This window comes from Marmota marmota, unplaced genomic scaffold (assembly GCF_001458135.2).
Source record: "Marmota marmota marmota unplaced genomic scaffold, marMar, whole genome shotgun sequence".
NCBI lineage: Eukaryota > Metazoa > Chordata > Mammalia > Rodentia > Sciuridae > Marmota > Marmota marmota.
Window position 1 is genome coordinate 16453378 of NW_026000005.1, and position 13652 is coordinate 16467029.

General features: G+C 36.0%; 1 protein-coding gene across 6 annotated transcripts in view; it reads left to right on the top strand.

Moving 5' to 3' along the window:
* Ccdc150 (coiled-coil domain containing 150) overlaps nucleotides 1-13652 on the top strand; it is a 107000-nt gene that overhangs the window by 3834 nt on the left and 89514 nt on the right. For 4 of the 6 annotated variants that reach the window (XM_015481179.2, XM_048808221.1, XM_048808224.1 and 1 more), the window contains exons 2-5: nucleotides 1687-1850; nucleotides 5880-6100; nucleotides 6218-6396; nucleotides 8348-8416. In XM_015481179.2, the coding sequence (XP_015336665.2) occupies nucleotides 1687-1850; nucleotides 5880-6100; nucleotides 6218-6396; nucleotides 8348-8416 (633 nt within the window). Of the gene's footprint in view, nucleotides 1-401; nucleotides 434-1686; nucleotides 1851-5879; nucleotides 6101-6217; nucleotides 6397-8347; nucleotides 8417-13652 lie in introns of all 6 variants that reach the window. The other 2 variants (XM_048808222.1, XM_048808223.1) reach the window with 2 other exon arrangements.

The window sequence follows — 13652 nt, forward strand, 5'->3', positions numbered from 1 at the left end:
CCCCCCCCGCCCTTTTTTTATACTGGGAACTAAATCCAGTGGTACTTCACAACTGAGCTTTATCCCCAACCCTTTATTTTTTATTTTGAGACTGGATCTTGCTGAGTTGTTGAGGGTCTTGCTGAGTTACTGAGGCTGGCCTTGAACTTGTGATCCTCCTGCCTTAGCCTCCCCAGTTGCTGAAATTACAGGCCTGTAATTAAACCACCTTCCCCACAGAGGCTGGGGGTCAAGTTGGTTCTTCCTTTTTGTTCTAGAGTAGTTTTCTTCTCTGGAAGCCTGAGAAGCTCTATTCTGGAACAGGGTTAGATGGGTGCCAAATTCCTACCCCAGCACGTAAACACTCTTTTTTAAGCAAATGAAACAGCTGAATTTGAATTGTTTTCTGTTTTATTTTTAAGGCTGAATGTGTGTACACTCATTATAAATAAATGTAAGTATTTTATGCAGATTATAAGTACCTTTCTCAGGGAAATATCAACAAAACTAGACATTTCAACTATTACATTAAAAAATTTGAGGTGAAAATCTGCATCCTATATGGAGAAAATTTCTATTCCATTTCCTATATCTTTTTCTAAAGGTAGACTTCTGCTATATTTGTATTAGTATTATATGTTTGGCTTCTGAATATGGGCAGTTCTTTATATAAGAACCAGCTACCTGGGCCTAACAAGTTTCACAGAAATTGCCTTTTTTCACCCCACACTGTTTGTTCTTGACCTCTTCCTTTTATTTGTTTTCCCACCAACTGTTGCCTGAGACTACCATGTTTTAGAAGTGACTAAAACAAAAAATAATTTTATTTATCCTCACATGAGCAGAGTTTGGAGATTACTGATTTTGCCAAAAATATCAGGTTAAGCTGAGCCGCCCTGGCTTTTTCCTTGTTTTTCAGTTACTGGTGATCCCTGGCTCTTTGTTTATATTTAAGTGTGAGGCACTGCATGAAGATCTGAAGGAGAGCTCTGGGCATCATAGGAGGAAAAGGAAGGGTCAGGTGCCATTGTTTCTGGCCTTTTTTTTTTTTTTTTAACCAGAAAAACTAAAGAATCCCCAAAGCCCTTTTACAAACTTCTGTCTAAAGCCAGGCAGGATGTATCACATGAATGTGCCACCTTTAGTGGGTATGCTGAGCAGGTAAACTTTTCAACTGCCTTTGGAAAGAGGACAGAGGAGCCAACTGTGTCTCACAAGCCCCCTTAACCTGTTTTCCCTACTTTTTCTCCCCACCGTAAGTCTGGTTTATTTCTAGGTCAGCAGTATTGGAACAGTAGGAGACAGAAAATAAAATGGAGAGAAACTCATTTGGTGTCTTTTCCTTGTTATCCCCCTGCCCCCACCTTTTCACCCTACCCAAACAATCAATGGCTTCAACTCCAGCACTGTTTTTGGCAGCAGAACCAGCCCTAGGGGTTTAAAAGCTTTTCTTTCTGCTATCTAGGTTATACTCCACTTATGTAGGAACATGACCCTGGTATATGGAACAGGCTCTATTTGGGATGTTGGAAAAGAGATGATGAACAGCAGCTGGTTCTTAAAGCTTCTACCCACATTTAATCAAAGCAGAATACATGGCTACACCTGAGTTCAACAGGACAGTGATTAATATTCTGATAGGAGGGATGTATACAATTTTGAAAAATAATAGAATCTGCCACACTAACATTGTGACTTTAATCGTAGGAGCATATGGAAACTACAATACATAGGCCAATCCTCTCTCCAACCCACATCAACTCTACAGCTTCTGAAACATTCACAGTCCTTCAGCAAAGGATGAGAATAGTAGAAGAACAGACCAGTTCTCTGAGGGATGACTTAATTATGTTGAACTATGGTGAAAAAAGGTAATGAAAAAAAGTGAACTAGATCTGTTTTATGATGAATTTTGCTTCACTGCTTAGTAATAGGGAGTCACTGTGGTATAGTCAATGAAATAGATATTTATAAAAGAATTGAGAGATGACTATTTGAATATTAATTAGAAAATATATGCAAGATAGAGTTGTTATTCTGTGATAGAGCCGTCACCATTCCTCTGTACTGTTATTTAAAATGTGTTAAGTATGAAAACTGATAATCCTTTCTCCTTCAATGTATGATTAAAAATAAAATGTAATTTTTCATGTAACTAAAAACATTTTTAGTTTTTATTTTAAAATCAGTTAAGAAAAAAATATAAAATGTTACTTTATGCCATTAATTTAGTCTTCATTTTTTTCAGAGGTTTTAAATATTTCATAATTTAGAATTAGGTACTCACAAAAGAACTGAATTGTTTTTCTCCTAGTACTGAAGAAGTTGTTGACTTTAAAGTTGAATTATCAACAGTCTAAGAAATCTGTGTGCTTACACAGACAGTATTGAATGTGTTGGTATGATTTCTTTAAAAAAAAAAACACCTGAGTTTCTCTCATTAAGATAAAATTAATATAGTTGGTATTACAATACCTATTGAATAAATAACTTCAGCATTAAAAGATAACAGCATTTGGTACAATGTCAGGTATGTTAGAAAATAGGAATGTTATTATGACTTTGTTTAAAATTTTTCTAAAAATGTGACTATGTTTATATTAACATATATATATATGTCAATATAGAATATAAACTTTAATTCTTAGTTTACCATTATAGAATTATCTAATAAGTATCACTTGTTTTGATGTAACAAAAAAAGTTTATAAAAAGTCCAGATTAAAATAAACCAGCACTAAAAAGTGATCTTTATTCATCCCACATTATGTTCATCCTCATTAACCAATAGTTTTCTCTGTATTTGAGTTTGGAGAAGCTAATAAGAAAGAGCCTGTGGACCCATTTGGTTATAGGAGCCAGGTGTTATCCAAACACACTTCCTGCAGGGATCTTTTATTTGGTAGATTTAAAGCAAGCAGGCACTAGTTCCAGGAGGTCATCTTGTGACTGAGAAGTTTGTGGGCAGATACGTGAATGGTCTGTTTAAAGGAAGCATAAAGAAAGCAGGGAGCTCAGTCCATTTGGCAGAAGAGATACCTCTGCATTTTTATCTCTGGCCACCAGCTGGAGCCATTCAGGTGTGTTAGAATATTGGAAACTGTCAAGTGTGACTGGGCACTGCTTCTGGTATGAGAAAGTTAAGCTTAAAAGTGATGTTGAGGCAATATAAAATATAAGCATTCACAAAAATGGGGTATACTGTGATGTTATGATACATACATCCATTGTGGGATGATTAAATCAAGCTAATTAACATCTATCACCTCATCTACTCATTTCTTTGTGGTAAGAAAATTTAAAATATTATACATTTTGTTGGTTTATTTTTTTTAAATATTTATTTTTTAGTTGTAGTTGGACACAATATCTTTATTTATTTTTATGTGGTGCTGAGGATCGAACCCAGGGCCTCACACATGCTGGGCAAGCGCTCACCACTGAGCCACAACCCCAGCCCTCTTTTATCCGTTTTGATAAAGAAAAGACATAATTATTAACTATAGTCACCAATGCTGTACAATTGATTATTAGAACTTGTTCCTCTAATCCCTCAACAACAAAAAAAATAAAAGGAAAAAGAAAAACAATTAGACCTAGGGGCTAGAAATTTAGTTCAGTGATAGAGCACTTGCCTAGCATGCATGAACTTTGGATTCAATCCCAAGCATTGCAAAAACAACTTATTCCTCCTATCTGATTAAAACTTTATACCCTGTGATTAACATCTCCTTATTCCTTGTCTGTATCCCCAACCCCAGCCACTAATAATCACTATTCAACACTGCTATGAGTTGGCTTTTTAAAATTTAAGATGTGAGATTATATGGTCTTCTGTACCTAGCTTAACTTCACTTAGCATAATGTCCTCAGGATTCATTCATTCCGTCACAAATGATAGAATTTCATCCTTTTTTAATGACTGAATAATATTCTGTACTGTGTATGTTTCATATTTTCTTTATCCCTTCATCTGTTGATGGGTTCTCAGGTTGTTTCCATATCTTGGCTATTGTGAATAATGCTGCATCAAACCTGGGAGTTCAGATAGCTTTTCAACATACTGATTCCAATTCCTTTGGATAAATACCCAAAGTGGAATTGCTGAATCATATGTTAATGCTATTTTTAGTTTTTTTTGAGGAACTGTTTTAGAAAATTGATGTACAAATATATAGATTTCACTAACAATTTTGACAGTTTTCTCCACATCTTCATCAATATAGTTTTCTTTCATCTTTTTGATAATAGCCATTCTAACAAGTGTGAGATGATATCTCACTGGTTTTAATTTGCATTTACCTGATGACAAGTAAGGATGAGTACTTTTTCATATCCCTATTGGCCATTTGAATGTCATCTTTGGAGAAATGTCTATTCATTTTCTTTGTCCATTTTTTAACCAAATTATTTATTTTCTTGTGAGTTGTTTGAGTTCTTCATGTATTTTGAATATTAGGCCCTTACCAGATTATGATTTGCAAATGTTTTTTCCAGTGTGGGCTGTTTCTTCATGTTTTTGCTTCCTTTGCTGTGCAGAAGCTTTTTAGTTTGATGCAAACCCATCTGTCTGTCTGCTTTGGCTTCCTGTGCTGTGGGAATCACATCCAAGAAACCATTGCCAAGACCAAAACCAGAGATTTCCCCTGTATTTTCTTCTAGTAGTTTTAGTTTCAGGTCTATATTGAAATCTTTAATAAATTTTTTTGCACATGGTGTGAATCAAGGGTCCAATTTCATTTTTCTGTGTGTGGAAAGCTAGTTTCCCTAGTCCATTTTTTTTTTTCAAAAAGATTATTGTTTTGCCATTGTGTATTCTGGGTACCTTTGTCAAAAATCCACGTACCATAAATGTGTGGGTTTGTTTCTGGGCCATCCTATTTGATGTGTCTTTTTATGCTAGTACCCTGCAACTTTGTTATGTAGTTTGAAATCAGATAGTGTGATGTCTTCGGCTTTGTTCTCAAGATTGCTTTAGTTATATATATATATATAGATCTTTTGTTGTTCCATATGAATTCAAGGGTTTTTTTTTTCTATTTCTGTGAAAAATGTCATTGGGATTTTAATAGGGATTTCATTGACTAAGTAGATTGCTTTGGATAGTGTAGATATTTTAACAATATTAATTCTTCTAATCATGAATCCAGGATATCTTTCCATTTATTTGTGTTATCTTCAGTCTTTAATCAGAGTACAGAGTGGCAGAGTATTCTAGCACATTCCTTTCACAGAGAAACTGGGAGCTTTTAAGTTTTAGTCCCTTTCTTTGCTTTGATCCTGAGGGATTAAGCTGTGGAATTTTGTGCATGCCCATAAAAACTTATACTTCATTCTGTGATCCAGGGAGATATATATATATATACCTGGAAGGTGTATAATCCCTGGAAGTGTGCACACACCCATATAATGTCTCCACTTTGTTCTGTGGTCTGGAGAGATATATATACTTAATCCCAGCTGCTCTTAGAGCTAGGTGAATTAAGAGCCACACCATGGGGAGCCTTAGAGTTAAAGTGCTATAAGTGTAGTCTAAATCCTGTCCCATCAGGGAGAAGCTAGGGTTGGGGAATCCTTCCTAACTATAGCATGCAGTTCCCCAGGTGGCATTTGTGTCCAACTGTGCTTCAGTTTTTCCTATTCATTTGATGTGGATATTTTTTCAGACTTATTTATAAGAATCTCTCAACTCATTTCTGACTTTCTGTTACAGGGAATTAATGTGTGTATAGATGTTTATTTAGTGCCTTCATAGGTGGAGGGAGAGTTAAGAGCTTCCTATTCTGCTGTGTTGCTGATGTCACTCTCTACTTATTAGGAAGATTACATTGACTCAATGGTTGGGATTAACATACTACAAATAACGTTGCATAATATTGTTGTATTGGATCTTTGTCCAGAGGCCATTTGGAACCTCCAAAGGGTTTAGAAGAGCCTTCCAGCCAGAAACTCTTTGGTCCTATCAAGAATGAAGTAATTTGTTCAGGAAAAACAGATTTTTTATGGAAGAACTGTGAGTTTCTGGTAAATCGAATGTGCCATCTGGAAAGCCTCATTCAGTCCTTGAAGATGAATATCTTTCGCATGCAAACTGAAAAGGATTTGAATCCACAGAAAACAGGTATATGGAAGAGAATCATCAGAAATTTGATCCTGTTGGGTACTTGATGTGTTTATGATTCTTTTCCTTGGCTGACCTTCTTTCTACTGTTGATGCCCCTCTTGTGCTGCCTGGTAGCTTTTCTCAAGGATCGATTGAACACAATTCAGGAGGAACATTCTAAGGACCTGAAGCTGTTGCATCTTGAAGTGATGAACTTGCGCCAACAACTGAAAGATGTAAGAGAGGAAGAGGACAAGGCACAAGATGAAGTGCAGAGTTTGACTGCCCCTGTGGAAGTTGCCTCAGAGACAAAGGTTTGAGTCCAGAGTTCTGAAGTATAAACTTACTCTTGTATATTAGCTGGAGGAAATAGCAGACCCATAAAACTGATTTTAAAAGTAGTAGCTGTTTCTAGTCATGGCGGTGCATTCCTGTAATCTCAGCAACTCTGGAGGCAGAGGCAGGAGGATCACAAGTTTGAGGTCAGCCTCAGAAACAGTGAGAAACTGTCTCACAATGAAAAATAAAAATGGCTGGAGATGTAGCCCAATGATAAAGTGCCCCTGGCTTCAATCCCCAATTCCAAACAAATAGTTTGTGTTGATGTGAGGATTCTTAGCATTTGACATTTACGTGCATTGATAACTAAAATCACTGTGTGCTGTCAGTGGTTTTTGTTTGTTTGTTTGTTTGTTTTTTAAAAAAACATGGTATCATTGTTTTAAATAGGTTTATTTTGTTTATTTATTTTTATGTGGTGCTGGGGATTGAACCCAGTGCGTCACATGTACTAGGCAAGCACTCAACCACTGAGCCAAAATAAGCGCTCCACCCTAGCCTGATTTTTTTTTTTTTTTTAAATAGAGTCCTTACCCTGTACAATAGACAGCATCCAGAGGTATGAGGTAGTGTGTGCTCTTCAAGAGCTTGTATGCTAGTTGGGAGAACAAGGCATATAATGATAAATAGTGAAAAATAAATGTAGGAAATGCTAGAAGACAGTCTAAGACAATAAATGAATATTGCAGAGTAAGGCCTTTGTATTCAGTGTATTTGAGAAGTGAGAAATCCCTTATCTAACGAGATTAGGTAGGCTTCAGGAAAGAGCTAGGACTGAAGCTGAACCTTGCGAAGGCAAAGTGGAGGGATAAGAACATTTCCAAGAACACACACAGAGACAGCAAAGAGTAGGGTCTTCTGGGAAAAGAAACTCAGAGTATTGTTTTCTTTCCAGGGACCAAGCAGTATAATAGATATTCAAGATACTATTTTGCAAGGCCTTATGAAGTAGGATATTACTATTCCTATTTTTAACAATAAGACTATTGGGACGCAGGGAGAAGTCACTTGTCCAAGATTACCACATGCTCATCTTCTTCCTGAAGCCCATGTTTCAACCTACATCTTTCTTCCAGGTGCAGTTAGGGTGAAATATATAAACTAGCCTGACAGGGATGAGAATTTGTGGGAAATAAGTTGGGCATTAGCTAGGGAACACATTGTAGAGAATATCAAGAATAATGTCATCAACATATAGAATAATCAATAGTTGGGCTGAGCCTGTGGGAAGGGTTTAAGAAATCACAAAGAAAAATAGGAAAAGCTAATTTGGGGGTATTATACATTATTGATTATGGAGAAAGGAGATCAGAGGCAGGAAAACCAATTAGGAATCTATTGCATTATTTGGCTTGAGAAAAATTAAGTCTGACTGGGGGTTGTGACATTTTGAAAGGAAAGAGGTAAGAGATACATTGTGAAGAAAGATATTGTAAAATATGGTATTAGGTAGAGATATAAGGTAGGAAAGAAGACAAAAATGAGTCTGAGATTTTACATCTAGGATTGTGGTGCCACTATCATTAATAATAAAGAAGAGAATAAGTAATGGAAGCTATGGTTTTCATCCTCAACTCCTAAGCATGAATAATATTTAAAGCTAGACGAAATCATTCTTAGAAAATTTCCCCTATAAGAAAAATATCTATTATTTACCAGCTTGTCCTCTGTTGAATTTTACATGAAAGGTGGGTGTGATTAATCACTATTTATGATCTAAAAGGTGAAATGATAGACACTGTGAATCAAAGTAATAAAATCTTATGTAATAATTACTTCAGACTTATAAGGAATATTTATAAGCATATTAAAGATAGTTTTTATTTTTAATATGTTGGGAAAATGCCTTGATTTGAACTGATAATCCATAGAGAAAATCATTCCTGTCATTTTAGATTATTTAAAACCTCTTTTCCTATTTTTTAGGATACTGCAGCTATTATTGAAGAGGAACTGAAGACCACAAAACGTAAAATGAACCTTAAAATTCAGGAGGTAAGACAAAAAGATGCCGAAGGGTGGCAGAGGCGTTGGAATTGCAAAGGGGAAATCAAGAAAGTTTAGAGAATGAAAAGAATCCTTTGAAGAAGAAAATATGTGACTATGTAATAGGAATACTAAAAATACACCCCATGTAATTTAGGTGAAAGTGTCTGCCTTTACTTGGCAATACAGACTTCCTTTTGTCTCAATACTGCCATAAAACTGGACATGATAAATAAATGCCCTCTGACCTAAGAAGGAAATAGTTACCACATATGGTTGCTCATTTTCATGTTATTGCCCATATACTACAACAATTAAGTGGACACTTTCATAGAAAGGCCTTTTAATCCAAAATTGTGTTTAACATAAAAAGTTTTTTAATAAGACAGGTCATTTAATTTTATCTAGAAACCTGAATTTCAGCTTAAGTTCTGGGAATTACCACGTGAGTGACTGCTAAAAACTGTAGGGCTAAAAATTTGCAGCTAAAAACAGAAGAGTGAAGAATTACTAATCAGTATATCATATAGTGGCCTTACAATCCCAGTAATCCCTGACAGAATAGTAATAGGTATTAGTCCAAATTAAAAAGGTCAAATTATATTTAAAAGATTCTTTTATTTAAACCAGAGAAGTAAACACACTTTTTAGGAAATTTCTCATGCAAAACTTTTTTAAAAATTATAGATAATTGTTCTTCAGTTGGTAAATATTGCTATCTTTAAAACTGTCTTCCATAGAGAACTTTATTTACCAGTAATTAATAATAAAAGCATGATTGTTCATAGTTAAAAATATTTTTTATTTTTTTAGATATTTTAATAGTTTAGAGCAGTTTTTAGTTTATAGAAAAATTGTGCAGAGCCAGCTGAGGCAGGTGGAATAGCAACAAGGCCAGCATGGGCAACTTAGTGAGACCATATCTCAGCTCCTGGTAGAGAGCACCCCTGGGTTCAATCCCCATTACTGCAAAAAAAGAAAGAAAGAAAGAAAATTGTGCAGAAAACAGAGTTCCCATTTACTCCTCTCCACTCCCAATTTCTTATATTAATATTATCTATTTTTATTCTAATCAGTTATACATGACAGAAGAATGGTCTTCGATTCATTGTACACAAATGGAGCACAATTTTTCACTTCTCTGGTTGTATTAATATTATTGCATTAGAATGGTATGTTTTTGACATTTGATAAACCAGTATTGATTCACTATTTAAAGTCCATAGTTTATATTAGACTTCACTTATGGTTCTATACAGTTCTCTTTTTTAATGTTTTTATTAGTGCACTATAGTTATTTATAATATTGAGATTCATTTTGACATAATCATACATGTGTGGACTAATTTGCTCCAATTAATTTCCCAGTACTTCTCCTTTCCCTAACTTTTTCCCTTCCCCATTTCCCCTGGCCTCCTTTTTCTACTCTACTGGTTTTCCTTCCATTTACTTATAGTTTTTTTTTTTAAGTAGTTCTTTATAAATATACATGAAGTGAAATTCACTTTGGTATATTCATATATGTACACAGCATTATTTATTCAATTTCATTCCACCATTTCTCCCTTCCCCATCCCTCATCCCTTTCCCTCAATCCCTTTCCTCTGCTCCACTGATCTCCCTTCTGTTTTCATGGGATTCCCCATCTCCCCCCACCCCTATTTTGCTCTGTTTTTGCATATGAGAGAAAATATTCAATCCTTTATTTCTGAGTCTGGCTTATTTCATTCATCATGGTTGTTTCCACTTCTGTCCATTTACCGGCAAATACTATAATTTTATTCTTTATGGCTGAATAAAACTCCATTTTGTATATATACTACATTTTCTTTATCCAGTCATATGTTGACAGGTCTAGGCTGGTTTCATAAATTGGCTATTGTGAGTTGTGCTGCTATTACTATAATATGCTGAGGTGGCTGTATTACTACAGCATGATTTTAGTTCTTTTGGATAAATACCAAAGAGTGGTATAGATGGGTCATATGTTAGTTCTATTCCTATTCTTTTGAAGAATCTCCATACTGCTTTCCAGAGTGGGTACACAATAAAGAGTCCCACCAACAATGTATGAATGTGCTACATAATGCCATCTATCTACCTTACAGGGTCAGAAACAATAGTTTCACTGCTCTAAAGAGGCACTGTGGTCTGCATACTCAAAGCTTCTGCCTGTCCCTCTAGTCCCTGGCAAACATTGTTTTTAGAGAGTATTTATAGTTTTGTTATAGTTGGAGTAATACAGTATGTACCCTTTTTGGACTGCCTTTCTCCCACTAAGCATATGCATTCAAAGTTCCTTCATGTCTTTTCATTGCTTGATAGTTCATATCTTTTTATTCCTGAAAAATACTGCATTGTATGTACCACAGTTTGTTCATGCACTTGTCTATTAAAAGATGTCTTAGTTGATAACAATCATTGGAAATTATGAATAAAGCTACTATAAATATGTGTGTGTACGTTTTTGTGTGGGCATATGATTTCAACTCATATGAGTAAATAACCTAGGAGTATAACTGCTGGATTGTATAGTAAGCCTATGTTTAGCTTTCTAAGAAACTGCCATCCCCCCACACAAAATAATTGATACCCACCAGCCAGGACTGTTTGCCATTTAATAGGTGTGTATTGGTATTGTGTCTTAATTTGCAATTCCCTAATGATATTTAACATTGAGGACCTTTTCATAGGCTTATTTGCCTGTATATCCTCTTTGGTATCTGATCTTTTTTTCATTTTGTAACTAAGTTTTTTTAATATGGAGTTTTTAGAGTTCTTTATATATTTTGAATATTCTTTGGTTTGGATATAATTTGAGTGTATTTTTGAAGGTGCATGTGTTGGAACTTGATCTCCAGTATCATGATATAAGGAGATAGTCAGGACTTTAAGAGGTGGGATCTATGGAAGGTGTTTAGGTCACTGGGGACACCACGCTTGGAAGAGATTAATGCAGATCTCACAGTTCCTCAGAGAGTCAGATTGTTATACAAAAGAGTGAGCCTGACCCCAGATCTCTCTGGCTTTCTCTCTTGCTGTGTGATCTTTCTAAAAGCATTTCTTCTATTGTGATGCCATCTGCCCCACACAGATGTTGAACATATGGGGCCATCCAATCTTGGACTTTCAGTCTCCAAAACTATGAACTAGATAAATCTCATTCCTTTATACATTATTTAACCTCAGGGGTTTTGTTATAGCAACAGATAATAGGTACAGGTTCTTCATGAAATATTTGTTATGCAAGTATTATCTGCCAATCTGCAACTTGTCTTTTTAAAAATTTTTAAAATTCTTTTTAGTTATATGACAATAGAATGTATTTTGACATACATACATGGAGTATAGCTTCCAATTTTTTGTGGTTATACATGATGTGGAGTTACACTGGTCATGTATTTATATATGAACATAGGAAAGTTATGTCTGATTCATTCTCTTGTCTTTCCCATTCCCATACCCCTCCCTTCCCCTGACTCTGTCCTGTCCTGTTGCGAGCTATCCATGGGCTCTGTGTGTGAGCTATGTGCATTTGAGTGGTATGAGGGGACTGGCCTGATGTTGCTGCCTGATTGGGCTGTGCGTCGCATGTGTGCCTTTTTTCTCCTTTACCTGTGATCCCACACAGCACCTGAGGTGGGTGTGGCTTTCCAAGATGTCAGTCAACCTTCTGACCACAAGACATTGCTAAGCAAGACGCCACCCTTTGAAACCCAATCTCTTGCCTTATTTGGGTGGAATATTCAATGAATAGCTTTTCCCCAATAAATGGCGGGAGGGGTTCAGGTGTGCTCACTCTTTTGCTTGCCTCTCTTGCTCTCCTTGCCCTCTTTCCAGTGTTGGAGCTGATCTTTGAGGTTGCAGAGCCTTCCTGACCACCACAATTGAGAAAAAGATATTTTCGTGTTTGTGTGGTTTTTTCGTTCCCAGCCCAATTCACCCGGAGTGGCCTTACTTCTGTCGCCCGCGCAGGATGTGGGTGACATTGTCTAGTCTGGTGAACATCCCATTCCTGTGCCCCTACCTATTGTGAGTCAGCATCCACATATCAGAGAGAATATTCAGCCTTTGATTTTTTGGGGATTAGCTTATTTTACTTAGCATGATGGTCTCCAGTTTATCCATTTACCAACAAATGACAGAATTTCATTCTTCTTTATGGCTGAGTAATATTCCATTGTGGATATGTACCACATTTTCTTTATCGGTTCATCTGTTAAAGTGCACCTAGGTTGATTCCATAGCTTAACTATTGTGAATTGAGCTGTTATAAACACTGATGTGGCTGTGTCACTATAGTATGTTGATTTTACATCATTTGGGTATATGCTGAGGAGTGGGATAACTGAGTCAAATGGTGGTTCCGTTCCAAGTTTCCAGAGGACTCTCCATTCTGCTTTCCCTAGTGGTTGCAACGATTTTCAGTCCCACCAGCAATATAGTGTATACCTTTTCCCTCACATTCTTGCCAACATTTATTGTTACTTATCTTTTTGATAATTGCCATTCTGACTGAAGTAAGATGGAATTTCAGTGTAGTTTTAATTTGCATTTCTCTATTGCTAGAGATGTTGAACATTTTTTCATATATTTGTTGACTTCTTGTATTTTTTTTTAAATTTTTTATTGTTGGTTGTTCAAAACATTACATAGTTCTTGATATATCATATTTCACACTTTGATTCAAGTGGGTTATGAACTCCAATTTTTACCCCATATACAGATTGCAGAATCACATTAGTTACACATCCATTGATTTACATATTGCCATACTAGTGTCTGTTGTATTCTGCTGCCTTTCCTATCCTCTACTATCCCCCCTCCCCTCCCCTCCCCTCCCCTCTTCTCTCTCTACCCCCTCTACTGTCATTCATTTCTCCCCCTTGTATTATTTTTCCCTTTCCCCTCACTTCCTCTTGTATGTACTTTTGTATAACCCTGAGGGTCTCCTTCCATTTCCATGCAATTTCCCTTCTCTCTCCCTTTCCCTCCCACTTCTCATCCCTGTTTAATGTTAAACTTCTTCTCATGCTCTTCGTCCCTACTCTGTTGTTAGTTACTCTCCTTATATCAAAGAAGACATTTGGCATTTGTTTTTTAGGGATTGGCTAGCTTCACTTAGCATAATCTGCTCTAATGCCATCCATTTCCCTGCAAATTCTATGATTTTGTCATTTTTTAATGCAGAGTAATACTCCATTGTGTATAAATGCCACATTTTTTTATCCATTCGTCTATTGAA